Raw genomic sequence first — 24,877 nt, forward strand, 5'->3', positions numbered from 1 at the left:
GATTACACTGATTAGTATTAGGATGACGTATTGTAGATCCAGCTTTAATCATTTGCAACTTTGAAGCTGTTATTCCTTTGCGTAGAAGGGACCACCAGAAATAGTAGCACATGCCATTTGCCAATAATATTTTTTTTCCACTTGCGGAAAACTTGTTAATTTTGCCCACATCTCTTCAACTTCTGGCTTGACAAGATGGAAATGTCAAACAATGGCTTGACTAGAGCAACCTTATTTGGACTCTCCAAGGCCTGAATGGTGGCAGATCATCTTTTGCAGTTGTTCCCTTTACCAAAAAAGGATTAATTTTTGCGGAGGCTCAATACATTCAGCATTTCTAAGATGGCGCTGTTGAAAGTCAAGTTCAACCAGAAGAAAAGGGTAAAACTAGCACAAGGACTATGGCTCATGAATTGGTTTTCAGTGTTTGCAGGGATCGTTGTTTTCTCGATGGGACTGTTCCTGAAAATTGAGCTCAGGAAGCGAAGTGATGTGATGGACAACTCAGAAAGCCACTTTGTGCCCAATTCCTTGATATTGGTGGGTATACTAGCCTGTGCGTTCAATGCGTTTGCAGGCAAGATATGCTATGATTCTCTGGATCCTGCTAAATTTGTGAAGTGGAAGCCTCTCGTGAAAGTTTATCTATTGTCATGCTCACTTTTTATCATCTTCACCTTTTTTGTTGCTCTTTTTTGTTTTCTGATGAGGGGTTCTCTGGAGAGTACACTAGCGCAAGGGCTAAAGAACGGGATGAAATTCTATCGTGATACAGATACTCCAGGAAGGTGCTTCATGAAGAAAACAATTGATTTGCTCCAGATGGAGTTCAAATGCTGTGGAAACAATGGTTTCAGGGACTGGTTTGAGATTCAGTGGATCAGCAACAGATACTTGGACTTTAGCTCCAAGGAAGTGAAAGAGTAAGTACTTTGTTAGAATGCAATTTGTACTCTTCTGTGTTTACAATTGAATAGCTGTTACCAGTCATCAATATCATGCATAGCACTACTAGGTATACCCATTTTGTGCCTCTTATCTTTGTTGTTTTTGGCTTACGGCAACCCTGCGTAAGTAAAACCTCCAGATCGCTCTGTATCAACAGCCCTACTCAGATCTCCCAACTCAGGGTGTCTGTGGCTTCCTTCTTTAAGGGTGTTGCCATCCACAGTAACATTTTTAACAATTGAATGATCCCAGAGAAAACAAAAAAACAAATAGATGAATTGATTCTCCTGCAGAAGTTGTTTATTCAGGCATTCAGAAAAATAAGAGGTCTATTTATATAGGACTAGAAAAAAGAAAGATTGCATTACAAGTTCCTTATTCAGAAAGTCTTCCTCCTTTCTATAAAAACAGAGAAAACAGAGCTGAATGCCTGAATAAAGTAACCTCCCAAAATAAGTAGTCTATTCATCCATCTGTTTTTGTTTTCTCTAGCATCATTCACATTTTTAAAAGGTAAATTCAACTATGAATGGGAAATAGAAATGAAACTAGATTATTATTGAGTTGTTACTATGGGGATCTATCACACTAACCAGGGAGAATAACATTTCACACTCTCAAAGAGTTTTTTGAAACTCCATAGCAGTATCTCTACAATAAGTAAGAACTTTTAAAAAAATATTGTCCGTCACTGCCATTTTGCATTTGGTTCACCTATTTAGGTGTCCCAGTTCTGCTGTTGTCAACATGGCCACCCAAGCCTACTTTCTTCCTAAACTAGAAGGTACAATAAGAACATAATCCAGTAGGAAGCTGTCCGGCACAAAGCTCCCAGGGCTAAATCCAGTGTTGGTCTTATCTAGAGCAGGTGCATTGAAACTGATGGAAAATCAAATTGTGATGATAAGTTCCACTGATTTCAAGGGGTCTATTGCTAAAGTTGGATTTTGGTCCATTGAAATGGAGTGATCTTACACAGCTCCCATTCATCCAAACAAAGGTTGTGCAGGAGAACTTCCTGGTCATTTCTGTCCTGACATTGATAGTGACCTCTGCTAAGCTACTCTGTGGTTATTCTTGGCTGGTTGGGTAGATGGAATTAGAGGGCTCTACAAAATGTACGTGCACTTGGTAAGATGCAGCTTCTATTTCAGTTGGCTTCATAAATCTAGGGCAGGCAGCTCCTTCCAGCCATTTATTTATTTCACAATTATAAAGGTATTGTTTTTGTTGGCCTTGCCAAGCCACAGCATTTCAAAATATGACAGCATGCTGGGATTCCTAACTTTCCTTCTTTTTCTTGTCTTTTTGAATAAATTGTGACAATACAGAGAGCACAACATTGTTCTCTTATTGGGTTACCTCAAGTGATGAATTGTTGTGTGCCTTCAAGTCCATTCTAAGTTATGGTAACCCTAAAGCAACACTGTCATGGGGTTTTCTGGTAATGAGAGTGTGTGACTTCCCCAAGATCACCCAGGGGTTTCCATTGTCAAGCAAGGAACTGAACCCTGGCCTGCAGAGTCATAATCCAATGTTCAAATCACTACATTTCCATGATGAGATAAATTGATCAAATACCTGAACCCAGAAACAGCTTTCTTTCTTCCTAACTCCTTGTGTCATTGTTCTTTGCAATAAATTAGAAGAAAAATTGCTCCCCTTAGCTTTCCAAGAGATTAGCAAAGTCCCTACCCTGTACTGAGAGAAACTGGAAACACAGAGATTAAGAAAGCTACGAAAGGATAATTAGTGAATTAGTGAAAATTAAAGCTCTCCCAAGTGTTGCAGCCCAGGAATGTAACTCATCACTTGGGATTAACCCAATAAGGGGTTTAAAATGAAAGATGAGAAACCATCTTTCAACTTCGTTTTGCCTTTTGAATTCCTGTTGAATGGGAGCAATGCCAGTTCTGAGAAGAGTTGATAATATGTTGTTGTGTCAACTGTTTCTCTAAATATACATCAAACTTTGCTCTTCAAACTGAGTTTGAATGCAATAATTAGATAGCAATCTAATTTTTTGTTTTAAAAAATGAAAAAATATCATAACCCAACAGACATTAATAGCACAGCTCTTTGGATATTGTTACTGGCAAGAGTCCATGAACCATAGCTACTAATACTGATGCTTTTCCAGAAAAAACAACAGAAACCTTTCCACATTGTTTCTTAAAAACAGTGCTGATGACAGGGAAGCTGCGGAAATAGATCAATAATCTCAAATAGTCAAAACTCAAACAAGTAGTTTTTAAACTGTTGAGTTTCCATGAAATAGAGAAAGAATTGTAGCTAATGGGCAGAAATAGGGCATCGAAATCATAATTTCCAGTGCAGTTCCAGAAGCACTGGTCTAGAATGGGGCTTCTTAAACTTTTCCCACGCCTTTCGACATGAGAAATGTTTACATGACTCTGGATATATATAAAATAAATATAAAAATTAAACATTAACTGTTGATAAATCAGCATTTTCAAGGCTTCCTAAACAGGCTGATTTTTCTTTTTATGAATTACAGCTGAAGCATTTTCTGCAGAGTCCAGTGTAAACACTGCATATTGTTGCTAACAGATACTTATAAATATAGGACCTGAATAGTCATGAGTCAGACATTGATCAATTACATTTTTTTTAAAAAAATCAAGCACTAAGGACTATAGAAACACAAAGGAAAATGCTAACCAAATGGTATAGAACCTCAATTAAATTAGCTCACATAACTAAATCAACCACAAAATTATGTGGAGAAATTGGCTCCTACATGGATATGTGGTAGGAATGTGTCAAAGCACAAAAATTCTATAACTAGGTAAAGAAGGAAATGGAAGAATTAATGGAGCATACATTGGAGTTGACTAAAAAAGAATTCTTCATACAGAAAGTAGATAAGAATGAAAACATTAAAGATTGGGCAGAAAATATAAAATATATGACAGTTGCTACCCAAGGAACTATGGCCTTGGGCTGGAAAGAACATAGAAACTGGGAAGTAAAAAATATGGTTTGAATATTTAGCAGATTGTATGCTCCAAGATTACATTCTTGAAAGGAGAACCAAATACATATCAGGAAAAATCAAGAAGAACTGGGATATGAAATGGGGACAACTGATAGATAGGGAAGACCGATAGAGGAAAAGGAAAAGGAAAAGACAAAGAATTGAACCATACTCTCACCTCAATTGAGCAACAAAAACAATATTTGAATGAAAGAGGGAGGGGAGAAATATCAATAGATACAGGTGGGAAATAAATGTGGAATTGACAATGTTAAGAAAATTATGAGAATAGCATTCTGTTTATATTATAAAATGGTTACTGAATCTGATATTCTACCTGTGTTTACAATATAAAAACATTAAAAAGCAGATACATATAAATGTCTAAAACAGCCACTAGGATTACTGTTACCAAATTTTTCACAACTCCAACACTGAGCTATGCATACAAATATTTCAAATACATTTGGGGTCAGAACTCACGATTTAAGAAGCAATGGTCACTCTAGACTAGAATATGACATAAAGTTGTAAAAATGTTACATAAGATGAAGTCACATTATTTTTATATGACTTTAAAATTAAAACAGCAATACAGCTTCTTTACATAATTGTGGATTGCGTATTTAAATTTAATTTTATTTTGTATATTTTCTAGACAAGATAATGTCAAATATACACGGAGTCCTTGTTATCCAAATGGAGTTTGGTTCCAGGACATCCTGCAGATACCAAAATCATTGGATGCTCAAATGCCATTATATACAGTGGTGAAGTGAAAAGCCCATGATATAAAATGGCAAAATCAAGGTTTTTGTTTGGGAATTTAAAAAAAAAATCAAGCTGTGGATGGTGAGATCTGTGGATGTAGTATCCAATACATGTATACAGAGAGCCAACTCCATTCAGGCTAGAAATTTTGCACTCATGTATACATCAATTTTTATTTTTTTAAAACCCGCAAGAATAGTGATTTTGATTGGCTTTTGACAATTGTCTTTGGATGTTATTAAAACAATTATTTGGTAGTTTAAGGAAAAATTTCACAGCCTTGATAGTAAAGACAAGCATGTTTACATAATGATAGGTTGTTATAAGTTTTTTGGGCTGTATGGCCATGTTCCAGAAGCATTCTCTCCTGACATTTCACCTGCATCTATGGCAGACATCCTCAGGGGTTGTGAGGTGTGTTAGAAATTCACAACCTCTGTGGTTGTGAGTTCACAACCTATGAGGATGTCTGCAGTAGATGTAGGTGAAATGTCAGGAGATAATGCTTCTGGAACATGGCCATACAGCCCGAAAAACTTACAACAACTCAGTGATTCCGGCCATGGAAGCCTTTGACAATACATAATGATATTTTGAACCCTGATGTCATGCCAAGTGTTCACTTGTTAAAATGGTTAGTTTAAATTGAAGACCTTCCCTTTCAAATAAATAACTAGTTGGGAAAGCATGCTAGAATTATCTAAAAATTTGTAAGCTTGCTCCTAATCCAGGCAAGGCAGGGCAATGCATGACAGGAAAAACAAGATTATACTGTGCCTAAAAGTGTGGGTGTATTTCAAAACAGTGAATTGCCACCCTCAATTACTTGCCTGATTTTGGAAGCAAACCAGAGTCAGGACTGGTTAGTAATTAGATGGGGAGACCAGCATTAAATACCTCACATCTCCAGGTAGGGCTAGAAAGCATCTGTGCCAGACACGAGAGGGTTCCTATTTAACCTATTTAACTGTATAGCTTATTAAATAGCATGTGTGCTTCCATCTCATTCATGCCATTTATATTCAATTCTGTCTCAATGTTTGTATATGTTTAGATTTTAAACTGTATTGAAATGCTTTTGATGTAAGCCGCTTTGCGTCTCCTTGTGGAGAGAAAAAGTGGGGTATAAATAGACATCATCATAATAATACTTTCCCTCATGTTCCAAGGAAGATGTTCCACTCCTAAACCGGTGTTTTTCATCATAATAGATTGAATAAGGGAAAACAAACTGAAATTTAGTCTTGAATAAATGGAGAACTCCTGGTCATTTGAAAGGTTACATTTCCACTGTGGTTGCACTTCTAGACTTAACCCTGAGCTTGGAAGCTTGGGTTTCAGCTGTGGCTAGAAGTGTATTTGCACCATTAAGGCTCCTGTGTCAGCTGTGCTCATTCCTTGAAATATGATCTGTCCAGAGTGACGCCGTGCCTTCGTTACATCCTGGGTGGATTACTGTAACATGGTCTACATGGGTCCGCCTTTGAAGATTGTTTGGAAACCTCTATTGGGCCAAACAGCTGCATCCAGATTACTAACTGAAGTGAACCAGAATAATTCAACTTCTCTGTTGAAACAGTTTCATTGGCTGTTGGTCCCTTTCTGGGCACAATTCAATTCTGGAAACAATTGATAAATCCCTATATGGCACAAGTCCAGTTGATTTGAGGGACTGTGTTTTCTCTTATGAAACTGCTTGTGTTTTGAGATCTACTGGGGAGGCCCTACTTTATATCTCAGTACCTTTACAGGTACATCTGGTAGGAAAGTTGGAGAGGGCTTTCTCAGTAGTTGCCCCATGCTCAGGATTTCTCTTTCCAGGAAGTCTGTTTCTTTGTTTGTTTAGATTGACACCCTCCCTACTCAGTTTCCACAGATAGGTTAAGATTTTTCTTATTTTGACAGGCTTTGGAGATTGAGTATACAGCCTGTTCCATCTAAACACTGTGATGTATTTTATATTTGTTATTTTTCTTGTGCTGTTTTAGTAACGGTTTGGTCTTTTAACTGTTTTTTAGTGAGCCTTTTTGATAGTTTCATCACTTTTTGTATTTTGTGAATTTTAACTGTGTTTTTAATCTCTTGTAAACTTCCTTGACTCCCAAATTGGGGAAAAGGGCAGGTGGTGATGATGATAATCACCATAATTATTATTAGTGTTGACAATTGTGAGCTAGATGGGACGAGCCTCCATAGTTTATTTTTATTATTGTCCCAACAATTCCTGGGAAGAATGAGAAATCCTCGATTACTCAATGGAATGCCATATAAAGAGCTGATCATATGTATTTAAAATAAAGGTGTAAAAATCCAAATATACGATAAGGTTGCAAATGAGTCCTTTGAAAATATCTCAGCTCTTCGGAAGAGTGAAAGATTGTGTAGCACATCCTGGGATACAAAAATAAAAAATGCACAATATATATCATGATACAGAAGTACAGACTACTGTATTTGTGTGTAGTCTTACAAGGTTGATCTAGCTTATCATATAAAAATTAGTGACCATTCATTTTCAGGATGAAGGCGGGGCTACCTCTGCCTTCCCAAACCTGATACTCTTCAGCTGTGTTGGATGATGTGGCCAGTGGCCATGTTGGTTAGCTGGCAGTGATTGAAGCTGCTATCTGACACATCTGGAAACATCTGGAGTGGAGAATGTTTTCAGTACTGTACATGGATTCAGGACGATGTCCAGGAATGATGAGAGTACATGTCAATACACCTCAGCATTTATTATATGGAAATAGAAAGGGGGGTGTCTTCATTCAATGTGGCGTCTACACCTGTCTTTGGAGAGAGGTGATATCTATTATTTATTTATTTATTTACTATATTTGTATACCGCCCTTCTCAGCCCTCAGGCGACTCAGAGCAATCTACAGAGGCAACAATTCAATGCCCAAACACCATAAACATTGATATATAATATAAAACCATCACAAAAGCAATAAAAACATAAATCATTTGCATCTCCTAATTTGCGTTGTCCAATCTCATCATCCAGTTGTTCCATGTTTCTATGTCTATTAGACTGCATTTTCAAATGCTTGCTCAAACAGCCAAGTCTTGACTTTTTTCCGGAATGTTAAGAGGGAGGGGGCCAATCTAATATCCCTAGGAAGGGCATTCCATAGCCGAGGGGCCACCACTGAGAAGGCCCTGTCTCTCGTCCCCACCAAACGTACTTGTGACACCATTAGGATCGAGAGCAGGGCCTCCCTGGACTATTACTGCATCACACTTACAGATGGTAGTACAGCATCATTGCTGGACATAGTCATTAATCCATGTACAGTACTGGAAACATAGTACAGTACAGCATTTTAAAAAATCATGTCAGTGTTTGTTTAGATTAAAGATATCCTACAAAAACCTACATAAGAACTGTATATTAATTCAGACCACTGCAAACATTCTCTCCAGATCTGGCAAAAAAACAACAGTAACCCTTAATTGTTGTTTCTGACCTATGGTGATCCTAAGACAAACCTATTGCAGGTGTTCTTAGCAGATTTGTTCAGAGGGAGATATGTCTTTGCCTTTCAGATGTTTAAAGTTTTACCATAAATATATGTGTATCGTTATGGTAAAACTTTAAAAATTAAACTCCATGCCTTGAAATATTTCAAGATATACCACAGTCAAAGCTCACAGAACCCTCAAAGTAGTTTCATATGTGCCATATAGCCTATATTTTAAGTCAGACCATCCTAAACATATCTTTTATTAGGTGTGATACAGTCATAGATATCCCCTCCTTCTAAAGACAGCTTCATTGGACTTTGTAGGTATTTGTAATACCAGCAAAGTGCAGTCTGCATTGCGGTTCACATCTAATATAATGTTCAAACTTACTTTTGATGTATTTATAGTGCTTGTATGCTGCTTGTTACGGTAAAATCTCAGAAAAGCTTACATTACAGGTCAAATCTTGTGTAATATTTTAAGTCATTGCCTTCCCCTAGGGACAGTTACCCTGATCTTTGTATGTGTGTGTGTGTGTGTGTGTGTGTATAGTACTTGCATATTGCTTGCTACATGTCTGATGTGTACATATCTAATACAATACTAAGCACTCTCCAAACAATGTTTAAAAATTCAAAATACTTTGAAACACTCAACAGTAATTCAAAAACAGAGTGGTCATCATCTGATTAAAAAAAAACCCTGCCTAAACAAATTTGTTTTCAGCAGCCATTGCCTTTGGCTCTCAGCCCATGCAGAGGAAAATATTCCATACGATGGTTGCCATACTTTACGAACTAATGTAATAATAATAATAATAATAATAATATAATAATAATAATAATTTATTTATAACCCATGCTATCTCCCTGTGGGGATTCACAGCATTCTATAGTTTTCAGAACAACTTATAAGGCCACCAATAACAATCTTCAGAGGCAGGATTTAGTTGGGCTCAAGTGGGAAAAGAGAGCCTGCTAAAGATGCTGGGGATCTTTCTCACTACAGAACATGTCCCGTATCCACTGGTCATACATTCCTGAACTTCATGGGAATGCATGTAACTGTGGATAATTGCAACCCATATTGAAATGAAAGACTTCTGGCCCAAGGATAGTATAGACTCATGCTGGAGGGGCTAGAACATGCCTAGAGAAGACATATTTTGTCACATGTGGATGTGACATCCCAGAGCTTAAGATTATGTGGGGAAGCCCTACTCTCAGTCCCGCCCCCTTCGCAGGCGCAATTGGCAGGGACGAGAGACAGGGCCTTCTCAGTGGTGGCCCCTCACCTGTGGAATTTCTTCCTCAGGGATATTAGATCAGCCGCTTTCCTCCTGACCATCTGTAAAAAAAAAAGTAGAAACATGGCTTTTTGATCAAGTCTTTGAAGATCTCATGCAATAGATAAATATGGAATTATGTGCAATGACTATTGGAATGGCCCAGATTATGACTTTGGATAATGTGGTCGACAGCAAAGGCATTGTTTTATATGTTTCGATGTTTTAATGTATTTTATAATTCTATTTAAATGCTTATTTTAGCTGTCATTGTTTGAAGACATCAAATAGTGCCTAAGTGTAAGCTGCCTTGAATCCTCTCCAAGGGTGGAGAAAGGCGGAGTAGGAATGTTGCAAATAAATAAATAAATGAAAACAAAGATCCTAAGGATCAAAGTTTTGAAATGGCTCTGTAGTGAACACATAGCAAGTTTCATGATCATCTGCATGGCTCTTTATCTTTCCTCCATTCTGCCTGCAGACATGCCTGTGTGTAATGCAAAGTGAGAAACATGGTGGAATCATAGAATCATATAGTTGAAAGCGACCTCATGGGACATCCAGTCCAACCCCCTGCCAAGAAGCAGGAAAATTGCATTCAAAGCACTCCCGACAGATGGCCATCCAGCCTGTTTAAAAGCTTCCAAAGAAGGAGCCTCCACCACCACTACCTCCACTTCATTCAGATTTATTGCTTCAATCTGAATGAATGCTTCATTCAGATTGATTGAAAAGTCCAGATTTTGTTCCTGTTCTTTTCAATTTTATATTGGGTGAAAATAAACTGATCTGGGGAGCTGGTATAAAACACCTTTTATCATATCAAGAGCCGAAAGAAAACATTCTAGGACAAACAACATGTGTATGCATTTCCAAAGCAAAATTGGGAAGTTTGGAACAAAATCTGGAATTTTCTGGATGTATCCTATATCTGGATGTGCTATATATCAAGTTACAAAAGGAATTGTGGATATGTGGCCTTACAGATGATGCTGGCTTGCAACCCGCATCACCCCTTACTGTTGGCTGTATTGCCTTAGGGTTGCTGAGAGTTAAATACTTGAGAGACTATCCATTCATCACTGTCAGATAAAGTCTTGAACCTTCTCCACCATGACTTTGTGGTGAAGTGTAACCACCATTAAATATGAAAGCCATGCTAAGTAACCAACAATTGGAGGGTGTGGTGCTTTACCCCAGCAGTGTGAAAACTTCTTAGCTTCATTCATTTGTCCTGATGGATTTAACTTTTCAGTACATGGAATCTTGATGAAGTTGTAACTCACTGTGTTTTGCTTCTTCCCCAGTCGTATTAAAAGCAATGTGGATGGCAGATACTTGGTGGACGGTGTCCCCTTCAGCTGCTGTAATCCAAGCTCTCCACGACCCTGCATCCAGTATCAGGTCTCGAACAACTCAGCTCACTACAGCTACGACTACCAAACAGAAGAGCTTAACCTGTGGAACCGCGGCTGCCGGGAGGCTCTGCTGAAGTACTATGGTGGCATCATGAACTCCATGGGGGTCTTTGTCCTCTTCGTCTGGCTTTTTGAGGTAACACATTGGCAGGGTGGTCGTCCCCCCCCCCCCATTTTTCTAGATCTTGCTTCAAAAACTGGCCTCTACATAGAAGGGTAACTGTAAGTAACAAACGGGGAGTCACAACAAGGAGTTGTAACACATCTCCTGCATTTCCTCCAGCCTTTCACAGATGGCAACTGGGACACATATGGTCAAACAACATTAGCATATGGTCAAGATGGCAAATATTTTAATGAGGTAGAAGTGACCAGTGGGGTACCACAGAGTTCTGCCTTGGCCACAGTGTTGTTCAAGATGGAATAGAAGGTTTTGCTTATCAAGTTTGCAGATGACACCAAATTGGGAGGGATAGCTAATACTCCAGATGATAGGATCAGAATCCAAAATGGCCTTAATGGAATAGAGAGCGAGGGCAAAACTAACAAAATGAATGTCAACAGGTACTAACTTTAGCAATAAAAATGAAATGCACAGATATAGGAGGGATGACACCTGACTTGAAAACAGCACATATAAAAGGAATCTAGGGGCGCATCAGCACAGGGTGGAAAATGCGCACCCTAATGGATTTTTACGTGGGGCATCCAAATGATGCCTCAGGTAAAAACAAATTATTTCAGCACAAAGCAGGAACACCCTACTTTGTACCGAAGTAATTTGACAGCTTCTGGCCCTCTCTTGGCATGTAGAAATGACGTACCAGGAGAAGGGGGGGGCAAGTCTTTACGTGAGGTCTTTCCAGCTGTGGCCAATTGTAGATTGGGCCTGGGGATCGCATCTTGCAATCCACACAGCTGTCTCAGCCCAAAAACCCAAGATAGCCCCCACCCCCTCCCAAAACCCCTTTAAAAAGCCTTAAAAAGAATAACATAAATTACCTGGTTGACATTTCCCTGCTGCCAGCCCTCTCCTGACGCATAGAAATGATGCACCAGGAAAGGGCTGACAGCAGAGAAATGATGGCCAGGTAAGTTATTTTTTCTTTTAAAGGCTTTTCCGAGGGAGTTTCTTTTGTCTGAGTTCCCTGCTGGAAGGTTCATCGGGGCATTTGGACACACAACCCCTCCCCCAGAAAAGCACAAGCTTTCTGGGGCATGTGTGGACTGTAATGCCACACATGCAGGCCAATTGGGCATGCATTAAAGTCCTGTCTGGAACCGCCCTAGGAGTCATAGTAGATCACAAGCTGAACGTGGAAGGGCTTGGCAGTTAAATTCTTCTTCAGTGCGATTCTAGGCCGCATTAATAGAAGTGCAGTGTCAAGATTGAGGGAAGTCAGACCTCACCTGGAATTTTTTATGAAACACTTTTCTGAAGATTCCTCAGAGTATGCTGCAGTTCTACCTTACACTTTTGCTTCCAGCCTCTTGGGATGGACTCAGTTAGATTTAGTACTGAAAGGTGAAAGAGGCAAAACAACATCCTCGATATTCAGTACAATGTGAAAGCTGAGCAGATTTTTAAAATCGTTTTAGTTTACAAGCTCAAGTAAGTATATTTTACTGTCTTATTTTGGTGTGATCCCATTTTGAACAGACATCCACTATCTAAGATTGTTGGTATAGATAAGGATATCCCAACCCAGTGAAGCTGCAATTCTATACTTATTTAGCAGTGTAAATGTAGAATTTACTTTTGAGGTTATTTGTAAATGGAGGTCACCTAAAAGTAACAAACAGTTGAAAATGGGACTGACTGCAAACATCATTGTCCATATATAGTTAAGGAGCAGCTTTTGGGAAATCTGGAAAGTTTGGCGGGGATGTGAAAGATGGCCTTCCTGGTGGCAATTCCCAGGCTGTGAAATTCCATCCCATAGATGCTGAATAGCCCTCTCCATGTTATAATTTCTGCCAGCATACAAAGACATTTTAAAACAGGTGGGACTTTGGCAACTGATAGACTAGAGAAGTGGTTCTCAACCGTTTTGGGTCCCCAGATGTTTTGGCCTTCAATTCCCAGAAATCCTAACAGCTGGTAAACTGACTGGGATTTCTGGGAGTTGTAGACCAAAACACCTGGGGACCCACAGGTTGAGAACTACTGGACTAGAAAGAGAAGTTCTGTTTGGAGGAGGGGACTGTAATTCTTTATTCTATCTCTATTGCTTGTCAATTCCATAATATTCTAAGGGTATAATATGTTTTACAGTTTTTATCATTATAACGTTATTGTTTTATACAAATTTGAATTCGTAAGATAACCTGAGCCAGTTTTGCATGACAGCAGCTAAAGTGTGTGTTGTGTGTGTGTATGTGCACGCAAGGGCCTCTCCAAAGCATAGCAACAATGTGTCTTCAAGTTGCCTGTTGACTTATGGAGAACCTAGGACAGTGGTTCTCAACCTGTGAGTCCCCAGATGTTTGTGCTTTCAAAGAATGAATTCTACCAATATTGGCCCATACATAAGAAACATTGGGTATCTTATGTCTCAAAAGTATAATATTTGCCCTGTCTTCTTTTGAATGAAAGCATAAAAGAACACCAAGTTTAAGGGGGGGGGGGGGGGGGATGGCATTTCTGATCTTAAAGCAGTAGCTGCAAAAAAAAAAAGAGGCGTTAAGATATGGTTCTTAACTTATTTGGATTTGTCTTGAGTTTTACTGACAGTGTGGATTGCTAAAAAGACAAATAAATGGTCATAGAGCAAATTAAGTCTGATCTTTCCTTAGAAACTAAAGTGACTAAACTGAGATTGTCATACTTTGGACATATCATTTGAAGACACAACTCAGTAGAAAAGGCAATGATGCTTATCAAGGTAGATGTCAGGAGGCAAAGATGAAGACCATATTCTAGGTGGATGGGCTCAGTCAGGGAAGCTATATGATCCTGAGTCTGCAAAACCTGAGAAGGGTGGTTGATGACTAGTGACTTGGAGGTTTCTCTTTCATGAGGACACCATAAGTCAAAGTGCATGTGATGGCAGTAAACAATAAAAAAGCTAAACATTGGTATAACATTTCAGTAGAACCATATGTGTTCCTACAATTTAGGTGGGACTCTGTTTGGAGCTCAGTTTCCAAAGCAAATGGAAACATACCCCAAAAACCATCTTCAGACCAAGCTACAGAATGCGGGGAAAAGCAGGAAGAAGACTGGGAAAGGTGTGGTAGGCGTGTGAAGTGAATGGCCATCCCTAAAGATGAGGAAAGATGAGAGGGAATGGTTTAAGACAGTTCCCTCCATTTCCTCCTGCTTTCCCCCCACCCATCTGATGAGATCCTATGAAAAATCCTGTTGGTTTGCTTTTTAATTTCCTACTAGCTGCCCCCCTGCCACGCGTTGCAGTGGCCCAGTCTGGTGATCTGGAAAATAAAGTAATGAGAAAGTGTTGGTTTCTAATATATGTAATTCCTTTATGCTTGTGAGTAAACAGTATTTCTTTCTGAGGAAGCTTGCCATAGATGCAGGTGAAACGTCAGGAGAAATGCCTCTAGAACATGGCCATATAGCCCGAAAAAACCCACAAGAACTGAGTGATTCCGGCCATGAAAGCCTTCGACAATACAGTATTTCTTGTTGTTTCTTTGTCAGTGTTGATGTGGAGAGTGTCTGGTTTGCCTACTCTGGAATATGCAACATATCATAGTCCTTCTTTAAGGGTCCCTTTCAAATCTATGATACTATATCTGTGTGTGAGAGAGAATCATATCTATCTATCTTATGACTGGATGGCTCTTTGTCAGGAGGGCTCTGATTACATTTTCTTGCCCTGGTGAAGAGAGTTGGACTGGATGGCCTTAAGTATTTTCTCTTGGTCGTGGGGGTTCTGTGTGGGAAGTTTGCCTCATTTCTGTCGTTTGTGGGTTTCAGAATGCTCTTTAATTGTAGTGAACTATAAATCCCAGTAAGTACAAATCCCAAATGTCAAGGTCGATTCCCTCCAAACTCCATCTGTGTTCATATTTAGGCATATGGAATTTTTGTGTCAAGTTTGGTCCAGATCCATCACTGTTTGAGTCCACAGTGCTCTCTGGATGTAGGTGAACTACAACTCCCAAACTCAAGGTCAATGCCCACCAAACCCTTCCAGTGTGTTCTGTTGGTCATGGAAGTCCTGAATGCCATGTTTGGTTCAATTCCATCATTGGTGGAGTTCAGAATGCTCTTTGATTGTAGGTGAACTATAAATCCCAGTAAGTACAAATCCCAAATGTCAAGGTCTATTTCCTCCAAACTCCATCTGCGTTCATATTTGGGCATATGGATTTTTTGTGTCAAGTTTGGTTCAGATCCATCATTGTTTGAGTCCACAGTGCTCTCTGGATGTAGGTGAACTACAACTCCCAAACTCAAGGTCAATGCCCACCAAACGCTTCCAGTGTGTTCTGTTAGTCATGGAAGTCCTGAATGCCATGTTTGGTTGAATTCCATCATTGGTGGAGTTCAGAATGCTCTTTGATTGTAAGTGAATTATAAATCCCAGCAACTACAACTCCCAAATATCAAGGTATATTTCCCTTAAACTCCATCTGTGTTCATATTTAGGCATATGGAATATTTGTGCCATGTTTGGTCCAGATCCATCATTGTTTGAGTCCACAGTGCTCTCTGGATGTGGGTGAACTATAATTCCCAAACTCAAGGTCAATGTCCACCAAACCTTTCCAGTTTTTTCTGTTGGTCATGGGAGCCCTGTGTGCTAAGTTTGGCCCAATTCCATCATTGGTGGAGTTCAGAATGCTCTTTGATTGTAGGTAAACTATAAATCCCAGCAACGGCAATTCCCAAATGACAAAATCAATTTTTTTTTAGTGGAGGACATAAATTGGACTGTTAGGTGTCTTGTGTCCAAATTTGGTGTAAATTCCCCCAGTGGTTTTTGAGTTCTGATGGTAGCACGAACTAACATTACATTTTTATTTATATAGATGTAGTACTCTCTCCCCCCTCTTCAGTGTGCGTATGAGGGAAAGAATATTTCAAAAACTCAAACTTTTGTGGTTTGCAACAAAATTAAAGAACAGATATAAATAGACACATAAAGAGGCACCATAGTAAAATACAATAGAACTAAAAGCAACTTTCAAACAAATCAGTATAAAGCACACTATCAACCCATTAAAAGCGTGTTTTGCAGCAGCCAATCATTTTTCAAAAAATACTTTGAGTTTTAAATGCCCTTTTCTGCTCATGGAAAGAAAACAGAGAGGGGTCCAGCCTATCTCCTCTTGGAAAGGAGCTCAACAGCCTGAGAACAACCAAGGGGAAGGTCCTTTCTTGAGTCAACCCTGCGGGTGAAGGGGCTCAAGAAAAGGCCTCCTACAACAATCTCAAAGCCCAGGCCTCTATCTGGTGTAATTATTGACTATGCTGGCTAAGGCTGATGGGAATTTGAGGCAAAATCATCTGGAAGGCCAACAATTCCCCACTAATTAAGTCACACAAGCTAAGAGAGGCTGCAGCAGTTTGTATTTGCCTTATGGGAAGGGCGGGATTCCCATCACTCCTCTCTCCCTTGATGAGTAGATGGAGTGCAAACTGCTTTGGTGCACTGAAATCCGCACTTGCGGCATTTGAAGGCAACTCAGAATGAAGGTGGAAGATGGAAAGAGGAGAGGGAAACTGGGACATTTTAAAAGCATCTGAAAAATGGCATGAAATAGGATTAATTGGGATTGTCCCTCTCAAATCAGGACAGTTGGGATGTATGCTTTAACACATTGCAGGACTTTCCTCCAAATTCCAAATTCAGCTGTAGCACGTGTTATTGGGGTCCCCCAAGTGCTGATTTTTTAAACATCTTAGAGGACCCCCTAGAACAAAAGTTATAGGGTTGCTGTGAGTTTTCCGGGCTGTATGGCCATATTCCAGAGACATTCTGTCCTCTGGAACATTAGAAGAGAATGCCTCTAGAACATGGCCATACAGCCCGGAAAACTCACAGCAACTCAGTGATTTCGGCCATGAAAGCCTTTGACAACACACATGTTATAGTTCAATTGAGATTAGAGAGCAAGGTCCGGCAGTGCATTAATACATACTCTCCAGTTATCTGGTAGATATTAAGGAAAAATGTGTGTTCTTGGTTCTTTCCTTGCAAGAAGTCCCAGAATCACTACGGCTTCTAAGAGCTATTTCTGTTTGGGACGACGACAGCATTCTCATGCAGAGCTCACTTGTGTCTTAAGTGAAAAGCTGGGAGCTTTAGAGCGGATGACATAATTAGAGGAGGCAGATAGAGGCCAATGAGGCTTAGGACGTGTAATGGGGCCATGGTTCGCTCAGCCCCACAAAGAAATCCAGTCCGCGCTGAACTTAAAATGGCTGTCCCAGAGCAGCAAGCAGCCATTTTAAATGTGTCATGGTATTTTTGTGTGCTGCGCTCCAATTATGTTGCAAGACATGTCTTCAGTGGCCTAGATTCAGCATGAAATGCTGGAGAGGTGCAAGTGCTACTTAGGATAGTAGTGTTTGAAGGGATGGAGGTGGGTTTGAGGTCCCCACTTCCTCCCTAGAGTGCAAGAATGACCATGGGGCTCCCACACTTGAATCTATTGCTTCACTGGTTGAGTACAAGACAACAACATTAGAAGTATGCCTATTTATATTCCACCCTTCTCACCCCGTAGGGGACTCAGGGCGGATTACAATGTACATATACATGGCAAACATTCAATGCCATAGACACACAACATATATAGACAGACACAGAGGCTATTTAACATTCCAGCTTTTTCATGAGGATATTCTGGCCACCAGGGGAGCTGTCGTTTCACCGGCCATTTCTGACACTGATGAATTACTTCCTCATTCTTTGCAAGCTTGCTGGAGATTTTTATGGTGTCGTAAATTTGCCATAAGCGGTGCCTAAATTTCCTACTTGACAGATGCAACTGTCTTTCGGGCTGCAAAGATCGCCAGTCAATCTAACCTATTCACACCACTGGTCAAGATGAATCAAGATTATTTCAAGCATCAGCATTTTATAGCACTTCAGAGCTGTAAAGAAAAAGACAAAGAGTGCATGAGCACTATCTCTAATGCTTATATGGTAATCCTTATCTGAAGTCTATGTGTCCAGCACAGAATATAGCCAGAGCTTGTCTGTAGATGAGGATGTTTCTCAAGGTCTGGCATTGTGTGTAGCCATAACATCTGGGTTGTTGGCCCTAGGCACATAATATTGCAATTATAGTGTTTCTAACATAACACAAATGACAGACCTTAGCAAGCAAAGTCCATGGGGAGATGTCAGCTATTGTCAAAATGGAGTTCACCAGGCCCTTCAAAAAGATCAGCATACACTTGGACTTTTAATTTTTATTTTATGCCAACAATAGAAGAATAATGTATTGTTGAAAGCTTTCAAGGTCTGAATCACAGGGGTTTTGTGTGGTTTCCCGGCTGTATGGTTGTTTTTTAGTAGCATTTTTCCTGATGTTTTGCCTGCATCTATGGCTGACATCTTTAAAGGAAATGAAGATGCCAGCCACAGGTGCAGGCGAAACGTAAGGAGAAAATGTTGCTAGAACACGGCCATACAGCCTGGAAACCACACAACACTCCAACAGAACAGTAGTTTGACAGGTTCTAGCAAACATTTTAGTCACAGTTAACAACATGCACATGTGAAATCAAACACCCAGGTGGAATCATAGACCAACAGAATTGGGAGAGTCACATGGGCCATCTAGTCCAACCCCCTGCCATAAAGGAAAAGCACAATCAAAGCACCATCTAGCCTTTATTTAAAAGCATACAAAGAAGGAGCTTCCACCACACTCCGAGACAGAGAGTTCAGCTCTTACGCTCAGGTGGAATCTCCTTTCCTGTAATTTGAACCCATTGCTCCAGGTCCTAGTCTCCAGGGCAACAGAAAACAGGCCTGCTCCCTCTTCCTTATGACATCCTTTCAGATATTTAAACATGGTCATCATGTCTCCTCTCAGCCACCTTTCTGAAGGCTAAACATACCCAGCTCTTGAAGCTTCTTCATAGGTATCAAGCAAATTTTGCAGAAGTAAACAAAACTTGTTGAACTTGCTAGATATCACTTGAAAGCTTCTTCTAAAACTGCTTCCAGGATTTTCCCTCTTTTCTTATCCTCCATTATTTTTGTAATTCCCATTTTGATGATCAGCACTATAGAGTTATTATTTTATAAAATGGGAAGGCAGGCCTATCTTCTCTCTCATACTCCTCCCTCCTCTTCCATGGTTTAGATCAGTGGTTCTCAATCTGTGGGTCCCCAGATGTTTTGGCCTTCAACTCCCAGAAATCCTAACAGCTGGTAAACTGGCTAGCATTTCTGGGAGTTGTAGTTATTCACCATTAGGAAGAGAATCAAAAAAAGCTGAAGAAATAGACTTCCGGTCCAAGATGGCAGTAAACAATGCAATGAAGCATTGAGGTGGAGAATGGATGAAATTCCACTGCAGTAATCCTACTGCGGCTCTGTGTGCCTTCCTACAACAAGCAAAGTAAAGAGCAGCTCCATAATAACTTATTAAGAGTATCTAAATCAATGGTTCTCAACCTGTGGGTCCCCGGTTGTAGGCCAAAACACTTGGGAACACACAGGTTGAGAACCACTGGTTATCAGGTGTTTTGTTAACTGAGATATATATGCCTTTGGTTTTGTTGCTCATCCCCCTCTGACAGGAATTCAGGGTGAATATCACTTTTGCTTGGACTCTGGTGTGAAAGGTTGAGGATGAGTTTTCAGTCACATTTAGCTCCCAATGACTTGTAACTGCTGTGAGACACAATGCACTACGCACTTTTCCATCTATGGAGGCTCTTGTAACTTAGATGATGACAAAGTCCTGATAGGTGCCTTTGTGCATACATATGTGTGGAGGTATTGTATTGTCAAAGGCTTTCATGGCCAGAATCACTGGGTTGTTGTAGGTTTTTCGGGCTGTGCAGCCATGTTCTAGAAGCATTCTCTCCTGATGTTTCATCGGCATCCTCAGAGGTTGTGAGGTCTGTTGGAAACTAGGAAAATTGGGTTTATATATCTGTGGAAAGTCCAGGGCGGGAGAAAGAACTCTTGTCTGTTGGAGCTAGGTGTGAATGTTTCAGTTTGCCATCTTGATTAGTATTTGGTCTGACAGTTTTTAGGTGTGGCTTGTTACTGTCTGGGGGCATTCTCTGCTAATAATCAGAAAGCATTGTTTGTCAAGTTTAAGTTTGATTGCAAGTTTAATTTTTAGTATCTTCAATTTGAAATAATTTTCTCTGCATCCACCTTACATAAGGATTGGTTTATTTACATCTCTTAATCTTGCACTGTTAGGCTAATGAAATGAAATGATGCTTGCATGTGTTCATCTTCCTGAATCAAAACAATGATTCAGAAAAGAATTGAAGGAGCCAAGGTGCTGTTAAATTCTTGATTGTTAAAGCCACGCTGGCAAGTGGCCTATCTGTGGCCAAGCAAATAAACCTCATGACTACCTGCTCTTGTTATCTAAGAAAAACAATCTCATTAGACATCGTTGAAGCAGTCCTGTCTCTCTCTAGATGGAGTAGGTCTCATTGCATTCAGTGAGATTTAGTTCTCAGGTGACTATTGAAAGATATTTCAGTGCGGTAAGGCATGAGATTCCTTAGCTGCATCATTTTGTTCCAAAATCACTCATTAATAGCTTCTGCCAAGCCCTTAAAAATGTGGTGCAGCGGGCAGACGGAGAGGGAGGAAGCAAAGCTAAATAGAAATGGACAGAGGCGTTGAACGAAATACTTCACTTGCCATATTTACTCAAATCTAATACTCATATTTTTTGGCAAAATTACCTAGCCAAAAGCGAGCTGTACATTAGATTCAATGGCATGTTAGAATTGCTAGTTAGTGCTATCAAACTGCATTGATTCTACAGAATAGATGCATGTTTAAGTCTTTTTCTGATTTTTTCACTATGATCTCCTTTTTGATTAAAGGCTAAGCCCAGATATAAACTTCTATAATTATTTCAGTGTTATCATCATCCACTTTTAAGGCGTTAAGTTTGATGAGGATTCCTTTTCAACGTTCCTACTTGACTTTTGTTAGTAGTCATTCCAGGCCTTTGCTATTTTCTGCTAATAATAAGACATCATGTGACTTTCTTAAATATTGATGTTCCTTCCTCCAATTTTAACACTTCCTTCCTCCATGTCTAATCCCAACTTCCATGGGATATGTTCTACACATACATTACATAGATGGAATAACAGAATGAGTCTTGACTGACCCACTTGCTAATGAGAAACTATTTTGCGTCCCCATATTTTTCCCTAAATGTCCAAAGTATAAATAATACACTAGATCAATCAAAGGTTGCAGCATATTTATTTCTTCTAAATGATCCATAAATTTGTTATATACAGAATCAAAACTTTGCTATAGTTGATAATAGGCGTGAGCAAACTTCATCCCACCAGGTGTTTTGGACTTCAACTACCACAATTCCTAACAACCTCAGACACCTTCCTTTTCCCCCTCAGGTGCTTAAACTATCTTCAAAAGACCCCGCTTAAGTGCCTGAGAAGGAAAAGGAAAGGGCAGGACTGAAGACTGACAGGTCACAGGTTCAAATCCGGGGAGAGTGCGGATGAGCTCCCTCTATCAGCTCCAGCTCCTCATGTGGGGACATGAGAGAATCCTCCAACAAAGATGGTAAAACATCAAAACATCCAGGTGCCCTTGGGCAACATCTTTGCAGATGGCCAGTTCTCTCACATCAGAAGCGATTTGCAGTTTCTCAAGTCGCTCCTGACACGACCCAAAAAAAACAAAAAAATCTTTGTTCTGTTATTCTGGAAGTACCATGGTATGTTACACTTGTCCTAACAGTCCCTGGTCAAAATGTGTACATGGTGGCATATCTTGGTGCAAAGAAATGTCTCTGTGTGCTGAAAATATGGCCAATGCGAATTGGATTATCTTGGATTAATAATTTTTGCCATCTTGACCACATTCTGCCCTTGTTTGGATGGATGTGTCAGAGTTTTCATCCATGAAATGCTGGAGTGTATGAATCTGCACTTTATCAGATTGACCTGGGCTCTATTCTTTATCCTCCCTAGCTGTCGATCATGATAGGCTTGCGGCTGCTGCATACCTCCCTGGAGAGCATCACCAACCCAGAAGATCCAGAATGTGAGAGTGAAGGGTGGGTCCTGGAGAAGAGCCTGAAAGACACTTTCAAAAGCACCTTGGAAAATTTGAAAAGTATGGGTAAATTGAATCAAGTGGATGCAAGTGCAGAAGGTGAAGGAGCAAAAACCCAAGCAGTCACAACCGTCAGTTGAGTATCTTGTCTCATAAGACTGTTCAAAGACTGAGATGTGTGAATATCCACTTTTTAAAAGTCATAAGCCATCACAGCTATACATTTGTATACACCAAACACTCACTTTTGTACATATGGCCAATATAGTATAGTTCACATTGGGATAATAAAAGCAACCTTATGGTAGGAGCATGAGATAGCCAGTAACATTTATGGGAAATGGCTATAACATGATATTTCTTGAAGCAAATAACATCAAGCTATTAGGCTTGTTATATTTGCATCTCAAATAAGGGTAAAAAACTGGAGGATGTTATCCTTTATTTTTGTCTCTTGTCATTGGAATCTAAATGGGGAAGTTTAAAGGTAAATTATTTTTGTACTAAAGTTTATGAGATACTTGAAAATTTTAATATACTTTTAAATAGATATATTAGTAGAACAAAATATATTTTGAGATGTCAAGCCAGATAAAAGATATATAGAAAGATGTACAGTTTGAAAGATCATTTGGATAAAATCAGAGGTTTAAAGTTGTTACTGAAGGGCAATTTTCTGTCATGTTTGATACAGCATTGTACAGTACAAGAAGAGTATGATTATAGTCAACTTTTATGCACTGAACACAAAATTGTGATTTTATAAAAGCAAGATTAAATTCATTTGGACGTCAAGATAAGCTATAGCCTAAGATGCCGCCAGCTGCTTGGGTGCTGTCCTACCCAATAATTATGGTAGCTATTCCTGTATCTGGTTTGCCAGATGTGCTATAATAACTGTGAAATTAAAACTAACCTCTGTCTGGTAAAGTAATAATGGCAACTAACTCTTAATGCTTGGCTACCAGACGGAAAGGGCCATCTCAAATCAACATTTAGATTTTTGAATTCTTCCAAGATATTGATAAGGATTAAATACTCTGTCATAAAAGGCCTGTACATTAATTCAGTATATGGGATGTCATGTAGAAAACACTATTTTTCACCTTGCAGCAGACATTATTGACTTGGTGCATTTTCCAGTCCAAGATGTACGCAACATAAATGTCTTGTTGTGAAAGCGACAATCATAACAAATGTCCTTTCATTTTACAAACTGGAATGAAGTGTGGGAAAATGTAACCTTGGGTCTATATGAAGCTGAGATTTTATATTTACTTCTATGTACATAACTATGCGTATTTGGCTGTAAGCCTTTTCCAAACACCTCCTATTAAGCATTTAGCTGGCTTAAGCAGAATCCTAGATGCTTTTGAACAGTACTTTTCAAAAAAAGACTTACTGGTAACTTGCTCGACAGCAACAGTGAGTCTGTGATATTATGGAAACGGAAAGGTAAGCTAGAGATGCTCAAAGAAGCAGAGGATGAAACATGTTATTGAGGGAGTACTTGCATAAGGATTAAGGGAAGGGAAAATGTTTTGATGCATAGCTTGCAAATGAAGATGCCTTATATTGAACTGGTGTATGAGTCCCTCTAAGGCTAGAGGTATATTTCACTTACAACAGGTCTTAAGACTTCCGCTGTGTTATTGCTTGGGTTCCTTGTAGCAGGAGAAGGCAGGAACTATCAAGGGGACTTTCTCTATTCACCTGTCATTCAGATGTGGCATCGTACATGCAGATGGGAAATGAAGGCAGACAAATAATTGCTCCTAGATAGGGAATATGGAGTTCTAGATTGGGAATATAGAGTTGTAGACATGGAAATACAAAGACAGCTAGAAAATAAGGGAGTTTTGAAATAAAACTCTGGCACTAAAGCTGCTAAATGGAGTAGGGAGCCAGGATAGACACTTAAGGAAAAACTGCAGCTTGCAGTTGATGGAGGTTAGTAATCTAAAGAAAACATATGGCAGAAGGAAGGAAATATCAATGGTCGCTTCAGTATATGGAGGCTGAGATACAAGGGCTTTGGCAGCAGGTACAGGAAGAGAAAGGCAAGTTTAGAAGAACCTGGTGGCATCTTAAACATCTAGAAGAGAGCCAAATGAGAACTTTATCAAAGACTCTGGAAGTTTACTGTTGGTTCTTGACCTGTAGGGTTCCCCCCCCCCCCCCCCATATAATAAAAAGAACACGTCAATTAAGTGTATTGTCTTACCTTTTTCATAATCCTTTGTTGATATCTGCATAGAAAATGTTTGCAAGGTTGGTATAACCCCATGGGTCCTAAATGAATGCTCCAGAGCAGAAAACAACTTGGAAAGCAAGTTTTAGAAAGGAGTGTACAGTACTTTTTGTGCAATTACAGATATGGAAGGGCAATAACCAAAATATTGGTTAAGCCTTGATCTGAAAGGGAACTAGTTTGGTTTCAGTGAGCCTCATTTTCAAAGGACAAGCAGTTGGGTGAGCAATCCAATTAAGAATGGCATCGGAATTGCCATTTGCGGTGATTTCAATGTGCAGCGCTCTCTCTATGATGCATTTGTAGTCATGGAAAGTACCACACGTTAGTATGTCACACATAAACTTATTGCACCCTTAGAAGTGTGTGGCTGAGACTCTTCCGTGGCATCTTGTAGAGAAGGCATGGACAGACTTCAGTCTCTCCAGTTGTTTCAGACTGCATCAGATAGGTGGTGGAACAGACCCTGTTACCTGTGGTACAGTTATTTTTAAATTTTTTAACATATTCATC

The 24,877-nt window shown here is 39.6% G+C and overlaps 1 protein-coding gene across 1 annotated transcript; it reads left to right on the forward strand.

Annotated features, from left to right (window-relative positions):
- Nucleotides 1-24,287, forward strand: PRPH2 (peripherin 2). The gene is made up of 3 exons (XM_060754356.2): nucleotides 1-923; nucleotides 10,778-11,024; nucleotides 22,029-24,287. The coding sequence occupies exons 1-3, from the start codon at nucleotides 343-345 to the stop codon at nucleotides 22,251-22,253; spliced, it is 1,053 nt and encodes a 350-aa protein (XP_060610339.1). The 5' UTR covers nucleotides 1-342; the 3' UTR covers nucleotides 22,254-24,287.
- Nucleotides 24,288-24,877: the final 590 nt, after the last annotated feature.

Source organism: Anolis sagrei, chromosome 1 (genome assembly GCF_037176765.1).
Source record: "Anolis sagrei isolate rAnoSag1 chromosome 1, rAnoSag1.mat, whole genome shotgun sequence".
NCBI classification, from domain to species: Eukaryota; Metazoa; Chordata; class Lepidosauria; order Squamata; family Dactyloidae; genus Anolis; species Anolis sagrei.